Genomic DNA, 16,600 nt, shown 5'->3' on the forward strand with positions numbered 1-16,600 from the left:
AGAGAGAGGGAGGACAGAGGTACTGTGCGTCTCACCCCACTCACACACACACAGCCCATGCTCCACGGATTGTAATCTACGCAGGAATGTACCTTAGAGTGGGACTTGTTTGTACCATCAAGATGCCTCATTTTTGCAGCTGCTTTAAAACCAATGCAGTTCTAATTTTGTTTTGAGCCGGGCTGCAGCTAACAGCCATATAATTATTCTAACAAATGAACCTGACAGGCCGAGTCACTGAGCAGCAAAGAGAGGGAGAGAGAGACAAAATGAACTCTCGCTCTGATTGGCCAGAATTAGAACAGACGCCCTTCCCGATCCAGAGAAGATAATACGTTCTAAGATCACAGTCATTTCCCCTCTTAAGGTATTCTTAACACATGCAGTATTTACTTACACACTGTGGGGGTGTGTGTGCTGCGGAAACACAGTGGAGAATTTCTGAATTTGATGCAACCTGAAAATGTTTGAATATTATCCACAAGGTGAGAGCTATTTTTGGAAGCATTCATTTCTTTTTTTTTGGTTCCACGCTTTGGCCGCAGTAATATTTTTTCACCAGAAGATGTCACTGGTTTGAGTGTCTGCAACGTTTTACTCTTTTACCACATGTCCCCTCAAGATAAAATGTGAATGATTTCAACTGAAAACTCTTCCTTGTGTGTTCTAATTGAAGCAATTGTGATCTATGCACGAGGAATGGTAAGGAAGCCATTTTGAATAATAAAGTTGAAAAAAAACAAGAAATAAGCTGCAACACACATCCTTGGGTTAGAAGTATATTCTTTTAAAACAATTTTGAATTTAATCTGAAAAAGTAGAGCACCAAACAATAAAGACCCCATAGCATAAAAGAGGCACTCCGCCCTGTCTAACCAGTTTTGATGCAAATAGCTAAAGAACAGATTGGCTACTGAGGTTTTGTCCCTCCAAAATATTTTAGCTTGGAGGTAAAATGATTTGTCCTCTTTGTGTTTAACAGGGAATTTCCATAGACATGAGAGGCACAATGCAGTTCAGTAAATATGAATGCACAATCAAAACAAAACACACACACAATCTGAATACATACTGTATGCAAAAGCAATTAGAAGGCGCCACTTTCCCTTCACATTTTATGAGCATCCTGCACCGTTATCACGACAAATAAAATTACATAACCAATGAATTCAAAGCTACAAACATCTTCATAGGGAAACAAAATTAAAGCAGTGCACCGTTTAAAGTCATTTTGTATGTAAACATGAGTGAACAAAGTGTTTTCTGATTTTGAAATGCATTCTCAAACTGGTGATATAACCACTTGAAGATATGAATACATTTGAATATTTTTTTTAAAAAGATGAGACACACGGTGTTAGCGATCAACACTGTGCTATTTTTCGCCCTCGTTTAACCTCTGTTACGTCATCTGCAGACATTTTACCTCTAAAAGAGATATGAACAATCCGCGTAAAAAGTTTCAGAATTCAACACTGCAAAAATAGTTTAAATCATAAAAATACACACATATATATATATACAGAGAAGTAATGCATTTGGTGAATGATTACTTACATTTTGAGCTGAAGCACAGTAATAGTCAACCAATTCACGCCGTTAACATCATTACTTTTAGTATTACTTACAGTAAGTGATATTGATTTATCCAGTTACACTTGAAATCCAATAAAAACACACTGTTGACTGATCTTTATAGCCCCTTGAAGTTGTGCGCAACGTGTTTCACAACATGAGAAACATGAAAAAAACGACTGGAATGTTTCAAAAACCACAAGAGAACATAACATTTTTTACTCCCTCGTTTTCACTGACCAAGTCAGATAAACATCAAAGATGAAAGGATGAAAGTGCATCGTCAAAACTCATAAAATGTGTATGGTCATCTGTATTAGAGAGAAAAATAAAGCAGTTCAATCAAAGCAAAGACAGGAGATCAAAAGCAATGCCAGCGCGGCTCACTGCATAACTGCATCACTGCTGCATAAGTACAGATATACCATATAAATAGTAGTCAAATATTTACCAGTATCAATAAGTGCTCACGTTCTAATATATAAATACATCTTACAGTATTCATAATTACATATTAACTTCCTATATTTTTGTGCAATAGCAAATCCCATGCATTTTTACCAAGATAAAAACCACAACATTAAGAAAAATGCAACATAAGAAAAAAAAATTAAGATTTGTTTCACATAAATCAAGCTGCATCCGTCTGTCGGGAGAACTGACGGAACAAAACAAGAAAAAGCTTTCCTTTCAGCAAACTTTCTGACAGCACCGACAGATCTGCATAAAAAGTACATCAACATCTTTTCTCGTATTTCAACAACAACCCTTCTGATAACATAATGATGAAAAGCAAAATAAAGGCACAGACCCTTGCCGCTTGATTAGAACCACCAAACTGCACAAGAAAGCGTCTACTTAAAATTTGGTCAGACTGTTTTATAATACACATACTTTTCCCCTTTATAAATAGTCTTTATTTACTTCACTACTGCATCACACCTTGATATGATTACATTAAAACAACAGTCTATTTTCAAAGTACACATAAAATACACTGTTTGTATGCATCTAAGAAGGAGTATATGTTAAGGACATTTTTTTTACAGAATCCATAAATATAATTTATGTGCAATTGTACGCAAACTACTATGTCAAACAAAGGCATATTAGCATATTATCTTTCCATATTGCACCTGCACCCAACAATGATTCTCCACCTTACAAGACATACTGCTGTTCGTCCAATTATTTCAAAGATTCTCCGAAGCGAAGAGCACACACAGACTGAGCGGATTTCTTCTTCACTGTGAAGGTTTGATCTCCACTCAGATTTACAAGAAGCTGTCTGAAGTATGTGCAAGCCCACAGGAAGTGTAATTATATTGCCTCTTAACGGGATAAAGATGGAGTTATGTGCCTAAAGGGCTGAGGACAACAATGCTGCAGGTGTAGCAGTGGGGGGTGTCTGTTCCTGGTTCAAACAAGACAAGGAGACAGAGAAATGGGTTTTTCAATGAGGGTCTTCTGTGGTTATCTTCAACGACTCAATGGCTTTTAAGCAGGTCTGGACGTTCTCTTCTTGTCCGCTGTGGTCGAGGCTTTGCTCCGGAGTGGCCTGGTTCTGGCCTATGATGTCGTCTCCTCCCGTCTCGAACCCATGGATAGATCCGTCCGTGCTGCTACAACGCTGGCCATCACTGCTCTGCGGACTCTGTCCCGAGGAGGGGGTGGCATCGTCGTTGGCGGAAGGTGGGGAGTGGAGCATCTGGAGCCCCCCGACAGGAACAATAGGCAGAAAACTCTTAGTTTTGGGCATTTGGGAGTGAAGAGGGAGGTGGCTGAGGATGTTCTGGTGATGAGAACTGGCAGCATTACCGGGCAGACTGGATGCCAAGCTGCTCCTTTGATCCTGAAATGCATATTGGCAGCATTAGCAACAGTTTGGACATTGGCAGGATAATTTCTCATGTAAAAATGTATTACTGGCTGAGATATGTGAGAAATACAGATGATTAAGTAAACTTCAGACAGCACTGTTGGAGAACACATGGGGAATGATGCCAATCCATTAAATGATCAGGTTTGTGGAAATCTATAATTTGTTCACAAATCCAATGCAAAGACCAGAACCAGCAATCCGTGTCTTACTTCACAACTTCCCTTCTCTGTGGCCCTCAGCTCCAAGCCCATTTGTTCCTACCAAATACAGTACTCCTTCATAAATATACTTTAATTTCACAAAAATAAGGATAAATAACGTTCTCAAAAAGCCAAGCACGGTAGTTGTAAAATGTATTTTAGCAAAACTACTCACCCTTACCCTATGGTTAAATTGTGTATCTGTTAGGGCCTATTTCCTGCTCATAACAATAGTCTAGCTAGTATTACTATTTACAAGCAGTAAGCCCATGTTCGTGGGATGGACTCAAAATAACTACAGCGTGTGTTCTTGGTAATGAAGGAACATGTCATCCAGTGTGCCTCATTGATGTGGTTTTGGACAACAATGAAAATCTATAGCACTGAAGCTGTAGGCCTAACTGACTTCAGCTACACAGGAATTACTTTGTAGTTAGATCGATGCATTGTTTGGTCTTTTCATGATATTTGTTGACAATAACCAGACTTATTTCTTTATTTGAATACATTTAATGTTCACAATGTTGTATATGGATCCGCATGCATCAAGATATATAATATTGACACAATCATAGAATAAAAAGATAGTTCAGCTGAATGAAACACTTCTAAACTCCATGAAATATCGAAATCCGTTGGCAAGCTTTTCATAAACCTATCTACATGCAGTAGAATACTTTATGCTACGTACCATTTCCATTTCAAAGGCTCCTTGTTGTTGAGCCATCTCCATCTTGGCCTGGTGTCTTGTCTTATCACTGCTACCTCTGTGTTGGTGCGAGCCTCTGCGTGGTGAAACCGCCCTTAGAACAACTCTCTGCCGGCCTCGCTTTCCTGCCAGCTCTGTCCCAGGAGACATGGGTCGTTCCAGTGAGACCGGGGAGAGGTGCTGAATGGGTGTGAAGCTGGGCGAACTAGGTCTTAGCGGGGAGGTGTCCCATCTGGGAGAGGCGGAGCGGCCTCGCGGTGAGAGCTCTCGTCTTGGGGACGGGTATCGCAGGCGTGAAGGGGAGGGCTCTCGAATAGGAGACTCCCAACCAGGAGAGAGCAGGCAAGAAGAGTACGGGTCAAACAGGAAGGTGGCCTGGTCTGGAGACAGCATAGTCAGAGAGTCTTCATCCACGGACTTCTCTCTCTGGTCTGTTTGAAGGAAAGGTCGTTGGCGGATGTCTGTGTCGGGACGAGAGGTGATGGAATAGCCATGGATACTGGCTGTGGCGGTGACTGACAGAGAAGTTACTCCGCACGGCTGAGGACTAGTGCTTCTTGAACGCAACTTTGGGGTGGACTCCCCGTCATAGTCATCATCCTCGTCATCGTCCTCATCGATTTCGTCAACTTCTTCGTCCATGCCGTCAGAGTCCTCTGCATCTGAGAATTGGTGTTTGCTTGTGACCACCACCTCTGTCTTGGAGTCTTGTTGGATGTCATCTATTTTAAAAGACAAATGCATCAGTTTTAACTGGATTATTTTGCTTTGATTTATACACGTGCAAGAATGTTAAATTGGTCAGTATTTTACCGAGTTCCTGCATCTCCGTCTCATCCATCGTCACTGACACTCCCAGTTCAAGACATTTCTTCATGTGTGCCTTTGACTTCATATGCTTAGTCAGGTTTCCTGGAAAAGTTAAAACAATTAAGTAAGGCTTGTTTTTTTGGTGTTTTTTTGGGGGGTTAGATTTTGGTTATACATTTTCTCTCTAAAGTTTTTTTTAATTTTCCATTAATCAGTTTTAAGAGACCCAAGTCTACATCAGAGTTTGAAGTGAAGAGAAAAAGGAGTAGACAGTACAACTGTGCTGCTGATTTTGCCCTTTAGTACCTCTCAATGGTGGAAAAAACTATAAAGCATTTGCTGCTGCTGCAAATTGCCTTTTAAATCTGATATGCAGAAAGATTTTTTTATTATTTTGTTATGTAAGATTTTGACTCTTTGTTATTATTCTGATAAAACACTAAAAGGTTTCCATTTGTTTTAAATAAAAACTGTTATTAGTGAGTCTGATTTATTATAGTTAAAGTCTATATGATCTATAAACCTAAATAATCCTCACCTTTAGTTTTAAAAGCAAAGTTGCAGACCCTGCAAACGTAAGGTCTCACGTCCGTATGGGTCCTGATGTGTTTCTTCAGCATGCTGGGCTTCTTACAGCGAATACCACACTCCTCACAAATGTATTTCCCCCTGCCACGACCTCTGACATACACATAGTCTTCACTGGACTTGAACCTGAAAGATAAATTCAGTCAACTAATGAAATAATAGAATAAAATAGTCCTCAATAGGTTAAAAAAAAAGAGCCAAGACCGACAGATAGTTTAGGGACTCACACCTTTTTATAGCTGCTGCATTTGCTGTCAGCAGATATGACAAGTGTTATGATAACTAATATCTTAACTTACCCTCCCTCAAATATCTTAATGCGTGTTGGCACTGGTTGGGTTGTGGAAACCTCCCTCTCTTTCCACTCCTCCTTGGTAGTTTTTACTCGGCAGCTGGCATCTTTCACCTTCTTCCCGTAGGTGATGTCCACCTCTTTGGGCTCGGGTTTCCTCTGCAGCTGAATCAGATGAACAAACATTTTGTTAACATCCATTTTAAGTGGACACCGTATCGACAATGTAACGTAATGCTTCCAATATTGTGTGTCACACATGGCCTTACACAGCATGTTTTGCAAACATGAATTATGCTGCTGCTGGGGTGGGTGTGTGTGTGTGTGGGGAGGGGGGGGTCTTTACAGGTAACTCTAATGATTTGTATGTCACAATATATGTTATACATAGAATCCAATGGATATATGCTTTAATATAATTTGAGTGTCCAGTATTTTTCCATGCCAAGACTTCCTATTTTTTTGGACACAATAAATACACACAATTCACAATAAGAGAAGGAAACACTCTGCCGAAAAATAATCTCCAGAGACTTTCCATAAGTGACTGAACCTTCTGTCAAAAGATTTTAAGTTTGCATTTTGTCATATTATGGGTAATAAGGTCCTACAAACTTTATACATTTAAAAAAAATATTAATAATAATTATGTACTTAATAGGGCTATAATCTCAAATTCTGGAAATGTTTTTATTTTATTTGATGAACGCTTTAGAAACAATGCATAGATTATTTTGTCACCTGGTCTATGGTTTGCCTCCACATGATGAGGGATGAAACCAGTTTCCCTGTGCCAGGCGGACACATGGCGGCCACAGTGTATATCATCTTGTCTCCCCTCTGTTTGGACTGGAGTAGAGCCAAAGCAGTACTGGTACTCAGTTCAAGAGGGTTCGTGTTTTGGGAACTCACACACCAGGTGGCGTACACGGATGAGAAAGGGGCATTGTTGTGAGAGCAGCTGGGCTTGGTGTAGTTGAGATAACACCAACTCACACCTGTCGAAGTGCGAAGACTTGGAAACTGAGATAACTGTCTTGAATGTTCGGTGTCTGGGATCAGGATGTCTGGAGTGGTAACCGGCTGTGCCACCATATCCGTCTGCGCTCGCTTATCCATGCCAACTTCTTTCACTTCGCTGACTGATAACATTGAGTAGGGAGGCGAGCTACTTTCCATAGCTGACTCAAGTTCGTGGTCAGTTACTTCTATCACTTTCTGATGAAGTGCGATAAATTTGCTCCTACTTGAGTCATCCTGAGCATGAGGTGTTGAAGCACTCTGCATCTCAGACCTGTGACCCTTCTCTTCGCTCAAATTACATTTTCCCAACTCCACTGCACTCAGCTCCTCTACAATCTGCCCATACATTCGCTCTTCTTTCACACGTTTTTGCTGCTTGACCTCCAGGAATATGTCTAGGCCTCTGGCTGGGGAAAGCATTCTTTTGTTTGCGCCACCACTGGACGCGTTAGTGGTTGAGATTGTTCTGGAGGTAAGAGAGAGAGGGATGCCTGTCTTGAGTTTAGCTGATGACAAATCCAGGGCTTCAACATTTAGAGTGTGCATCGAAGGTGGTCTTGTGTAAGCTAATACACTATGAGGATCAAGATTTCCACACAAACGTGAAATTTGATTCTGAGAGGTGGACGTGGTGGAGCTAACACTGTCGTACTGATTGTCGAAAATCTGTGATACTGAGGTGTATGTGATACTGCCATAGGATGGCACGTGAGTATGTATTCTTACAGGAACTAACAGGCTTGGATGTGACAGCTGGGGAAATGTATTCCCGGCTGAAAATATTGGCAAAGACTGAGGCAGAATAGCAACTGCTGTGAACGGAGGGGGGTTGCTGCTGAGGTAGTGCGGAAACACTTGTGATGGGATTTGTATTACCTCAGTGTCCATATTCAATGACTCCTGTCTCACCAAGTCACCCCTCTTTCTGTCCCTCACAGCTGAGTGACCGGTGCTAATGTCCACGTGTCTAACTTTGGATGTTGGAGAAAGACTGCCATAGTCAAATGATATACTGCGTACCTCTGGGAACTCCTTGCGCAAGTTACACGGCGCCTGCTCCGAGCAGGAGCGTCTCATTTCATGTTGTTGACGCTGGTTGAGCACAGAGAGGGAGTGCCCACTCCCTGGCACAGCTAAGAGCTCGAGCGGTTTGCCAAACTCATCCTGCCTGGCTGGAGAGACTGACTTCAAGCTCTCTTCCCTATCAAAGGAGTAAGTGGAGCTGTAAGATAAGTTGCTGTCTTGGCTTGGGCTGCGGGAGAGGCTGGTGCAGGCTGATTCGAAACTGGATTCACCAGAGGAGTGCTCAATGTCAGCTAAGCGTAGCCTTTTCTTCTTTGGAGGGAGCTTTTCTGGAGGGAATTGTGCTAAAGTTTCACTCCTTTGAGGCCACTGAAACTCCTCCACTTGCTTCTCTGGCTCCTTCACCTTCACCTGCACCTCTGGAGCTTTTTCCGGGCTGTCAGGCTCCACTGTGACCCTAATTTCGGGGACTTGTATGTTGGGCTGGCGCACAAGTTTAGGGCCCAGTTGAAATGATTGCCTGTCGCTCATTTCCATCTCATATGATTTACTTGCCTCCATGGTTTGAAATGAGGAAATACTTTCCTGTCTCTGCCCATGATACTTGTAAGATTCTGATTGTTCAGAGAGTGATTGAGGCCTGTTTATCGAGTTTGTGTGCTGGATGACAGAAATGACATTCCCTAAAGTTTTCCGACCAGACATTTCTAGACTTACTGATATGTCCATGTCACACTTGTCCATCTGTGTTACCATACTTGAAGACTGTCCTTTTCCTAATGCCATAATGCCCACTGTGTCTTGCTTTGAATCATAGTCCTTGCTGGAATCGAACATTTCTTCACACTGTTCATGATGGCCCTCATATTGACCCGCTAGATCTTCCTCTTCCCTCTTCTCCTTCCGACGCTTCCGTGTTGCCAGTTCCATTGCCTGTCTCTGATGGCTCATATGTGAAGGCATAGAGGGGTAATTTTCCATTTCCAATCCCGATAGTGAAATGCCACTTTCGCTAATCTTTGTATGGCTGTCAGTGTCTGCGTGGCCATCATGTGCAGAGTGTTCGAACGCAGCTTGCCGCCTCAGTCTCCTCATGCCCCCGGCGCTTGTTCTTTCATCAAACGAGTGGCTGCCTCTGAGGGCTTGAGGCATAGGCAGACACACTTCTGAGGACGTTGGCATTGAGTTGCTTCTCATCAGAGGTCCCATATCGGAGCCAGGGTCCAACAGGGGTTCCTTTACCTCTTCCCTTGTGAATGATTTTGTGTTTATTTTGATTGATTCAACAGTCTCTTTTTCTTGGGTGAAAACGCGGGAAACACCTTTCTCAGAGCGTTTCACAGTATAGTCACTGGATTCTTCGCTACAAGCCATGAAAGCTGCTGTCTGTTTAGGGCTTGGTCTGTAACACTTCCCAAACATAATTTCCTGATAGGACTTTGCATTAGTATTCGGAGGACCAGGCTGGTGCTCGGTACTTTCAGAACGCGAGAAGTAGCCAGAGTCCGTGCTGCCCTTGCTCGACTGACTCGGGAGGGACAAATTGTGGTCAGAGTCACTGCTTCTTTTTTCAGAGAGCCGAAGTGCAAGCCTCTGTTTGATCGTGCAAGATTGAATTGCACGGCTAGCCTCGGCAGCGACAGGAGGTGCATTGATTTCTTGGGGCTGGGATGAACCATCCTGAGCTGACATCAACGTGGCTCCCTTTTTCTGAGCAATGAGATTTAGTACTTTTACAGCGGTGTTATCTGATCCCTCCAGTGGAGAGTCCAGCAGCAGCAGTGGGTCGTTAAGAGTGTCCTCGTCCGTGTCCGTGCTTTGCTCAGCATCAGAGAATAACTCTCCTTCCCCTTCAAAGGACCCCTGGTCTGTATTGGCATTGTAAGAACCAAGTTCTGAGAGTGGCACTGTTCCAGCTTTTACTGAGTGAGCATGGGACTTTCGGTGTTTGTATAAATTACTCTTGGTTTTAAAGGAGAAACCGCAAGGGACACATGGATAGGGCCGTTCCCCAGTATGGGAACGAATATGTTTCTTAAGCACGCTGGGTTTGGCACATGCCCTTCCACAGTAATCACAAACATACTTCCCAGGCTTTTGTGGTTTCTGTTCCACCTTGCACACACTCTCTGACAGCTGATCTATTCCCGAATAGGAACACTGGTGTTGGACATCAGGTGAACCGGTGTGAGATTCAGATCCAGGGGACTGTTCAGAAACTAAGTGACCTACCGCTTTCGGTTTGCCAATGGGAAATGATGTTGTGGACTGTAGGGGATATGAAGAAACCTCATAGTCTTGATAACTTGTGGACTGGATTTGGGAGAGCTCATCTTCTAATTGCAGTGATTTCCCTGAGTCAGACTTTTCTTTGAAACCACACTGGTCTCCGCTTTGACCTTCTTGCAATTGTTGGTGCCATTCCTCGTCCTCCATTTCAATTGATGGACTCCTTTTAGTCTGTGCTGCCTCTGAGGTGCATTTTTTCTGTGCAACATTTCTGTCCTGACCCTCTGGGGAGATTGTCACCCCTGCAGTAGTTTCAAGTGACTCCATGAATCCAATGTCACTTTCCTTGGGATCAATTTTCAAGGGCACTATCTGTTATGTAACTGTAGTGATATTAACATTCATGGGAATTAATTGCGGGTAAGGGTCATCTGAAAAGAAATCAGACAGAATTTCCAATTAGACCAATCAACTATTAATGTATGAAAAACAATCATCTAAACTAGGACCACATGTGGGTTATCAAGACAAAAATAGTTATTTAAGTCAGAGTTCAGCCTTAATATATTTGTGAGTGAGAGCTATTCAAGACTGTTTCCCAGTTATCCTTCTAAAAGAATTGTAGAATAAAATGCATAATGAGCTCCATCACAGCAGGAATGGAAAAGTATTTTCTCTTTACCAGCCTATAAACACCTAAGTAACCTTAAGTAAACCCTGTAGATACCCCCAAGATTGCTTACTCCATGAACATGCATAGATGTGTTTAGGTATTTAAGGCACATGACTCATGACTGTATAATCTGTGTGCAATGAATAATTATACCTTCTATATGTTATTTTTCAATAAGTGAGCTGAATAGGAATCTAACAGTATAATATAATTCCTTATCACAACCCCATCTCATTTCAACAAGCTTCAACAATCTAAAAATCAACTTATTTTCCTTTCATGTGAAATGGAACTTTTATTATAATAGTTACTCTTTTAAGTGCAAATATCTTTATATCAGTTAATAAATGGTCATACATAGAAGTTGCTGTCAGCAAGGAAACCATGGGGAGGACAGCTATTATTATGTCAACTTTATAGGCTATTAAAAAAACTTTGGAGGGTTGCATGGAAAAACAAGTGCAAATGCTTAAATAAAAAAAACATTAAATTGTTACAACTCTACAGAATATGGGGGACAGAATTTCAGAATAAAACACTTTATTTTAGTATGGTATTTGTGTCGATGCATGCCAGCACACAGAGGAAATATCATGATAAAGTGTGAAGTACCTGCATCCCTATTGTTGCAATATCTGCGTAAAATACTGAAAAGTTTTCTGTGTAAGTCTTTTATCCAATGCCAGGATCATATCATCTACACACCCTGTAAACTATCTGTGTTACTAGTGCACACAGGACCATATAGTGCCCTACACATAAACATGGAAAACTCATCAACGCTGTGGTTAAAGTGAACTGCTCTCACCACTACACTTTTGTCTCATACCATGGGGATGGATCTCTGAGGGCACGTCGTTTCCATCTTCTCAGTATCAAACGCTGTGTCCTCCCTAACGAGGTTATGTAAGATTATCTGGTTCAAACCCTCTGAGTTCCCCTTAATTAGGACATCCTCCGACTCTCACTCTCGTTCTCTCACTCCCTCTCTTTCTTTCTTTGTTAGCACCACCACACATTTCTTCAGGCATAAACCAGAGGATACGAATCCAAGGTGACTCTTAAAGATGCCTAGAGATGCTTGAAATGAGTTGTAAATATGATAAATAATCTCCCAATTTGTATTATTTTGCAAAAGCCCACTGCCTCTTTGAGCTGTTTACGGTTCAGTAGCTTTGCCTTCGGACAGATTTGAGGGCTTCTCCCAGAGCAGGACCGAGAAAACATAATGTGAGGCATGGCGAGCACTGCTTCAGATTGGAACGATCCATGTTTTTCCAATAGGGAGGTTTTCAGAGGTAAACTACTGTAAGTGGGGTGCCCGGGGGTAACACAATTCAGAGGCCTGATAGGGGACCTCCCTTTCAAGGTCGTTTTGACCTCATTGCTTAGTTTCCATCCTCTGAGCTACAAGGGGGGGAATAAGCATGCGGAGTGACAGCGAGATAAGACCCTCAGAAACAATGCATACCTTTGAACTAAGCACGATAGAGAGGGAGCACAGCCGACATGTTCAGTGTCTCATTCACGAGTCTGTCAACAGATTTCAGAGTTTTCCGTATAAAGAACCGTTCACTGCAAATATCTCTCACTCCCGGCAACAAGCACTAACCTTTTTAAGAAAAATATATGACACAGCATCAATGACGTGCGACAACAGGAGGCAGGTGGGTGGCAGTAGGTGTGTGTCAGGAGGACAATTGTGGGCTGACTGTGGTACAGTATGTCGCATGGATGGAGAGATATGATTTATTTGAGCAGGAGATATTTGCCGGGCACATCCCTTATTGCTTTTCTCACACGATAAGAGGACAATGAGCAAATAAATACTGGCTATAGAGACCATCGTTGTGCCGTTGCATTACATCATTAGAGGCTAAGTTGGCCATTAAAGGAAACCAGCATGAAGCTTCACACTGACAACAAATCCATACATATCAGAAGGGGATGACCGGCTTGAGAGACGCTGGATGGCAAAACCCTCAGTGGTATTCTAACAGCAACATAGCACATAGCATGCAGGATCAATCGACAGCTCCCACTGTGGTCAGAATGACATAAAAGCACACGGATTGATGGGAAGAAAAGCCTCAGCTCACAAAGCAGATGATATTCAGATATCAAATATAATCCTCATACAGACCTGACATTTGAATAGTCCCCTGTCCCATATCGACAGTCACATGTGACATTCCTCACACTGCATAGTCCGTTTCTCCATTCTCCTCATGCCAACGGTAACAATAATGAAATAAATTAGCAAGGTAAAGTCCCATCAGTCATGAAGCTGCTGGCCGACTGGGTGTACATTAGAAGATCTATTGATGCGAGCTAGTCACCAGAGAAAATACCCAACCGTGACGTGCGGACCAAGGCACAAAAATAGCAAAGGGGCCCTGGGAGGGATTATACAACAGCCCACGTTAAAGGACTCTTTTCCTCTCTCTCTCTCTCACTGTGTTTCGAAGCACAGCAGCAGCTGCCTCACACTACACACAAAGTGGGGAGTCGGATATCATGATGCAAAGAGCTAAACATCACCTTTCTAGACAACCAGTTTATTCATAATAATTTATTTTAGCCTGAAATTGTGTGATCGGGAGTACAGGTACACACATGCATTGACTGTTATGATGTATATAAATTGGACAGAGCTTGTGAGCAGGCAAGTAATGTAACGGGGGCAAGCGTTTTGAAAGACACTAATCACATGGTACAGCAGCTCTGAATGTACATTTCCTATTCATGATCCTATTCACTTTGTATACGGAGAGGAACTCAATGAAAAGATGGCATGTGTCTGGCTGAGAGAGGATGCTGCAGAAATGAGACAAGTTCTCGAAATACTGAGACACCCACCACAGCCTGTTCAGAGCCAGTTTCTTCCCATCACGACAGGATTCGCTTTGTGAATGGAGAGAGTCGTGATGAGGGTGTCATTAACACGGCAAGAAAACTAGGACAATGCTGCAGATTATGTGCAGCTGCAAACCTCCTCCTGTGAATCAGATGTGACACGGTGCTATAACAGCCTCTGTATTAAGGAAACATCTTCTAAAAGTCTTGTTTTTTATATTTCAAATTTACACTAATTGTCTAGAGATGTGATGCGTTTGAGTTATTTTACCTATTTACTTCTTACCTCTAATTAATTTCACTATATGCCAATAACAGTCTTAGTGAGTTATTAGTTAGTTTTCCTTTATACCGTAGTTGTTTACATTGCTTTTTTTTCTCTTTACAGTACAACGCCTGGGATCATCAAAAGGTTATTTCACAGTTTTGGAAATAACAAATACATTTACTGAAATTTTGTTACATATTTTGATATTTGTTCTTTATTTATTTTTTTGTTTCATTTATTTATTGTTTTTTATTTTTAAGGGACAACAAGAACATACACAAGGAACAGCTGTCTCCGAGTGAAATTTTTTCTTTATTGAAGTATTTTCCCTTTGTAGTATTTTTTCACTTTTACTCTTCTACATTTCATGGAGAAATGTAACTTCACTTTGAAAGCCCTTACAAATTACAGTTTACATTTAAGATATTTTACACACAGTACTTATTGCATGATAAACTTTGAAATAGAAAACATTGTTTCAGATTGAACTACCCAACCGCAGATAAAGATATTACATTCAAAATGTAATATATAATGTAGATTAAAAAACGTCTATAGAATGCTGCAAATTAAACTACTTGCATTAAATAGTCTGCTTGGACCAGCCACGTGTTGAACACATAACAAAACACTCAATTAGAAATTGAAGTGATGGTTGGATACCTGCCAATAACATCTGATAAACTATACCTGGAGAAATAGAGAAATATATTTCTATTAGGAATTTGTCTGGAAACTATTCTCCTATCATCTACTGCGCACTGAGTCATTTGTGTGAAACTTTGGCCTTTCGACACAATATAATTTACACAACTATAAATACTTCAACCGCTTTATCCATCCTCCTCAGTTTCACTCTGTGCCATTGGGTGAGAACAACTGGGTGCCTCTATGAATAGGAGTCCTTGGCCTTGGGGGCTACGGCGTATATAACAGAGGTCTTACTCTGAACCTAAAGCTTACACTGCAGAACAAAGGCTTTAAAATTATGCAACGACTTATGGTTGAACTTTACCTCAGAGTTCAGAATCCTACCCCAAATGGCAAGCCCTTATTTCCTGCTGAGAAGAAAACTGTAATTTCACAGTGCATTTCCCTAAGAAAACTTGGATAAAGCAAGGAATGCAGAGACTTTGTATTGACAGTCCCTCCACAGTATGGAATTGCAGTGGGCTATTATTAGATATAGCCTGCTGTAACAAGCCGATGATGAAGTTGAAGCTATAACTAACTGCACTGCAGCTGAGATCCATTATGCTGTATTCGGTATCTAGAGAGAGGAGTGGCACTAAAATGGCTGATACTCAATGTGCAGTGAAGGTCAAGTCACCCATCTCTATAAATATAATGGTCTGTCCCCCAGGATGTTCCACACACACTGCTTGGCATTTCCACTATCTAAAGCTGCGCCGCGGCTCTGCTGACCGGCTCAAATCTGCCACAAATTTGCATGTGATTGAATGCCACACATGCACTCCCTCCTCGACTACTAGCTCTAATGATATTAGTGGTAAAACAGATGGGAGGGAGTCAGAGGGGACAACACACACACACACACACACACACACACACACACACACACACACACACACACACACACACACACACACACACACACACACACACACACACACACACACAGAGGAGGAGGGTGTGTGTGGGGGGTGTTTATGAATGGAAGGAATGAGGTTTTCCTCTGTGCTGGCTGTAGTGGCTGTCATATGGCTGACTGAGATATCACTAACAGGGGACATTGCACACTGCAGGTTGAACAAACAGCTGATACAAACACAGATAAAACGTTATTCACCTCTTACTTGATGTATACCTTCATTCATTCATACATTTTAAATAAAATTCATTTTTCAATCAATCAACCCATCGTTTCTCTTCAAGTCAGCCTCTCAAAACTGAGGCGTATTTATGCCCTTATCGCAGCAGTACCTGAAAATAATCTGACACTGATTGTGTGTTTCCATGGCAACCATGCCAAATGTCTGAAGCAGTTTCCCAGTTTCCTGTCTACATATATAATTACTGCCGCAGATTACAGCAACAAGACTGCAGAGATGAGTGGAGAAAAAAATTCAAGGCAATATGTGATCACAGGTTAAACGGATACACATTACCATAGAGTGAATTAGGATGAAATGACATGCTAATCACATTCAAGAGAAATATTCTTTCTTTCAATAATATAAAATGCTGCCTTAATTTAGGTCTAGGAGATTTGGCAATAGCCTATTATTCCCATATGTGTCTGCTTATTACAAATGTATACAAATCAAAATGTGAACTGATGTTCAATACATTGCCCTCTGTTTAGCTCCCAATATGTATTACGTTATTCATAAATTACTTTGGCTGTATGAGTAGAAAATGTATCAGCAACTGATTTGATAATTTATTAAGCTACAATGCAAAATAAATAATAATAAAGCAAATGTGAATAGTCGCAGGTATTTTGCCCTC

General features: G+C 41.5%; 1 protein-coding gene across 1 annotated transcript; it reads right to left on the reverse strand.

Annotated features, from left to right (window-relative positions):
• Nucleotides 1-826: 826 nt before the first annotated feature.
• Nucleotides 827-13,269, reverse strand: hivep2b (HIVEP zinc finger 2b). The gene is made up of 7 exons (XM_080041877.1): nucleotides 13,148-13,269; nucleotides 6,798-10,762; nucleotides 6,064-6,221; nucleotides 5,715-5,890; nucleotides 5,180-5,278; nucleotides 4,349-5,088; nucleotides 827-3,427 (listed from the first exon to the last, which is right to left on the reverse strand). The coding sequence occupies exons 2-7, from the start codon at nucleotides 10,656-10,658 to the stop codon at nucleotides 3,029-3,031; spliced, it is 5,433 nt and encodes a 1,810-aa protein (XP_079898003.1). The 5' UTR covers nucleotides 10,659-10,762; nucleotides 13,148-13,269; the 3' UTR covers nucleotides 827-3,028.
• Nucleotides 13,270-16,600: the final 3,331 nt, after the last annotated feature.

This window comes from Ammodytes marinus (genome assembly GCF_949987685.1).
Source record: "Ammodytes marinus genome assembly, chromosome: 15".
NCBI classification, from domain to species: domain Eukaryota; kingdom Metazoa; phylum Chordata; class Actinopteri; order Uranoscopiformes; family Ammodytidae; genus Ammodytes; species Ammodytes marinus.

What these genes read in the sequence shown, in the direction of transcription:
- hivep2b (XM_080041877.1), bottom strand. Translation starts at nt 10,658, where the DNA reads ATGGAGTCACTTGAAACTACTGCAGGGGTGACAATCTCCCCAGAGGGT. An exon ending in GGAGGCAAACCATAGACCAG is followed by an intron (nt 6,222 to 6,797) that starts GTGACAAAATAA and finishes CATCTGATTCAG; the next exon opens with CTGCAGAGGAAACCCGAGCC. An exon ending in GAGCCTTTGAAATGGAAATG is followed by an intron (nt 3,428 to 4,348) that starts GTACGTAGCATA and finishes TATGCATTTCAG; the next exon opens with GATCAAAGGAGCAGCTTGGC.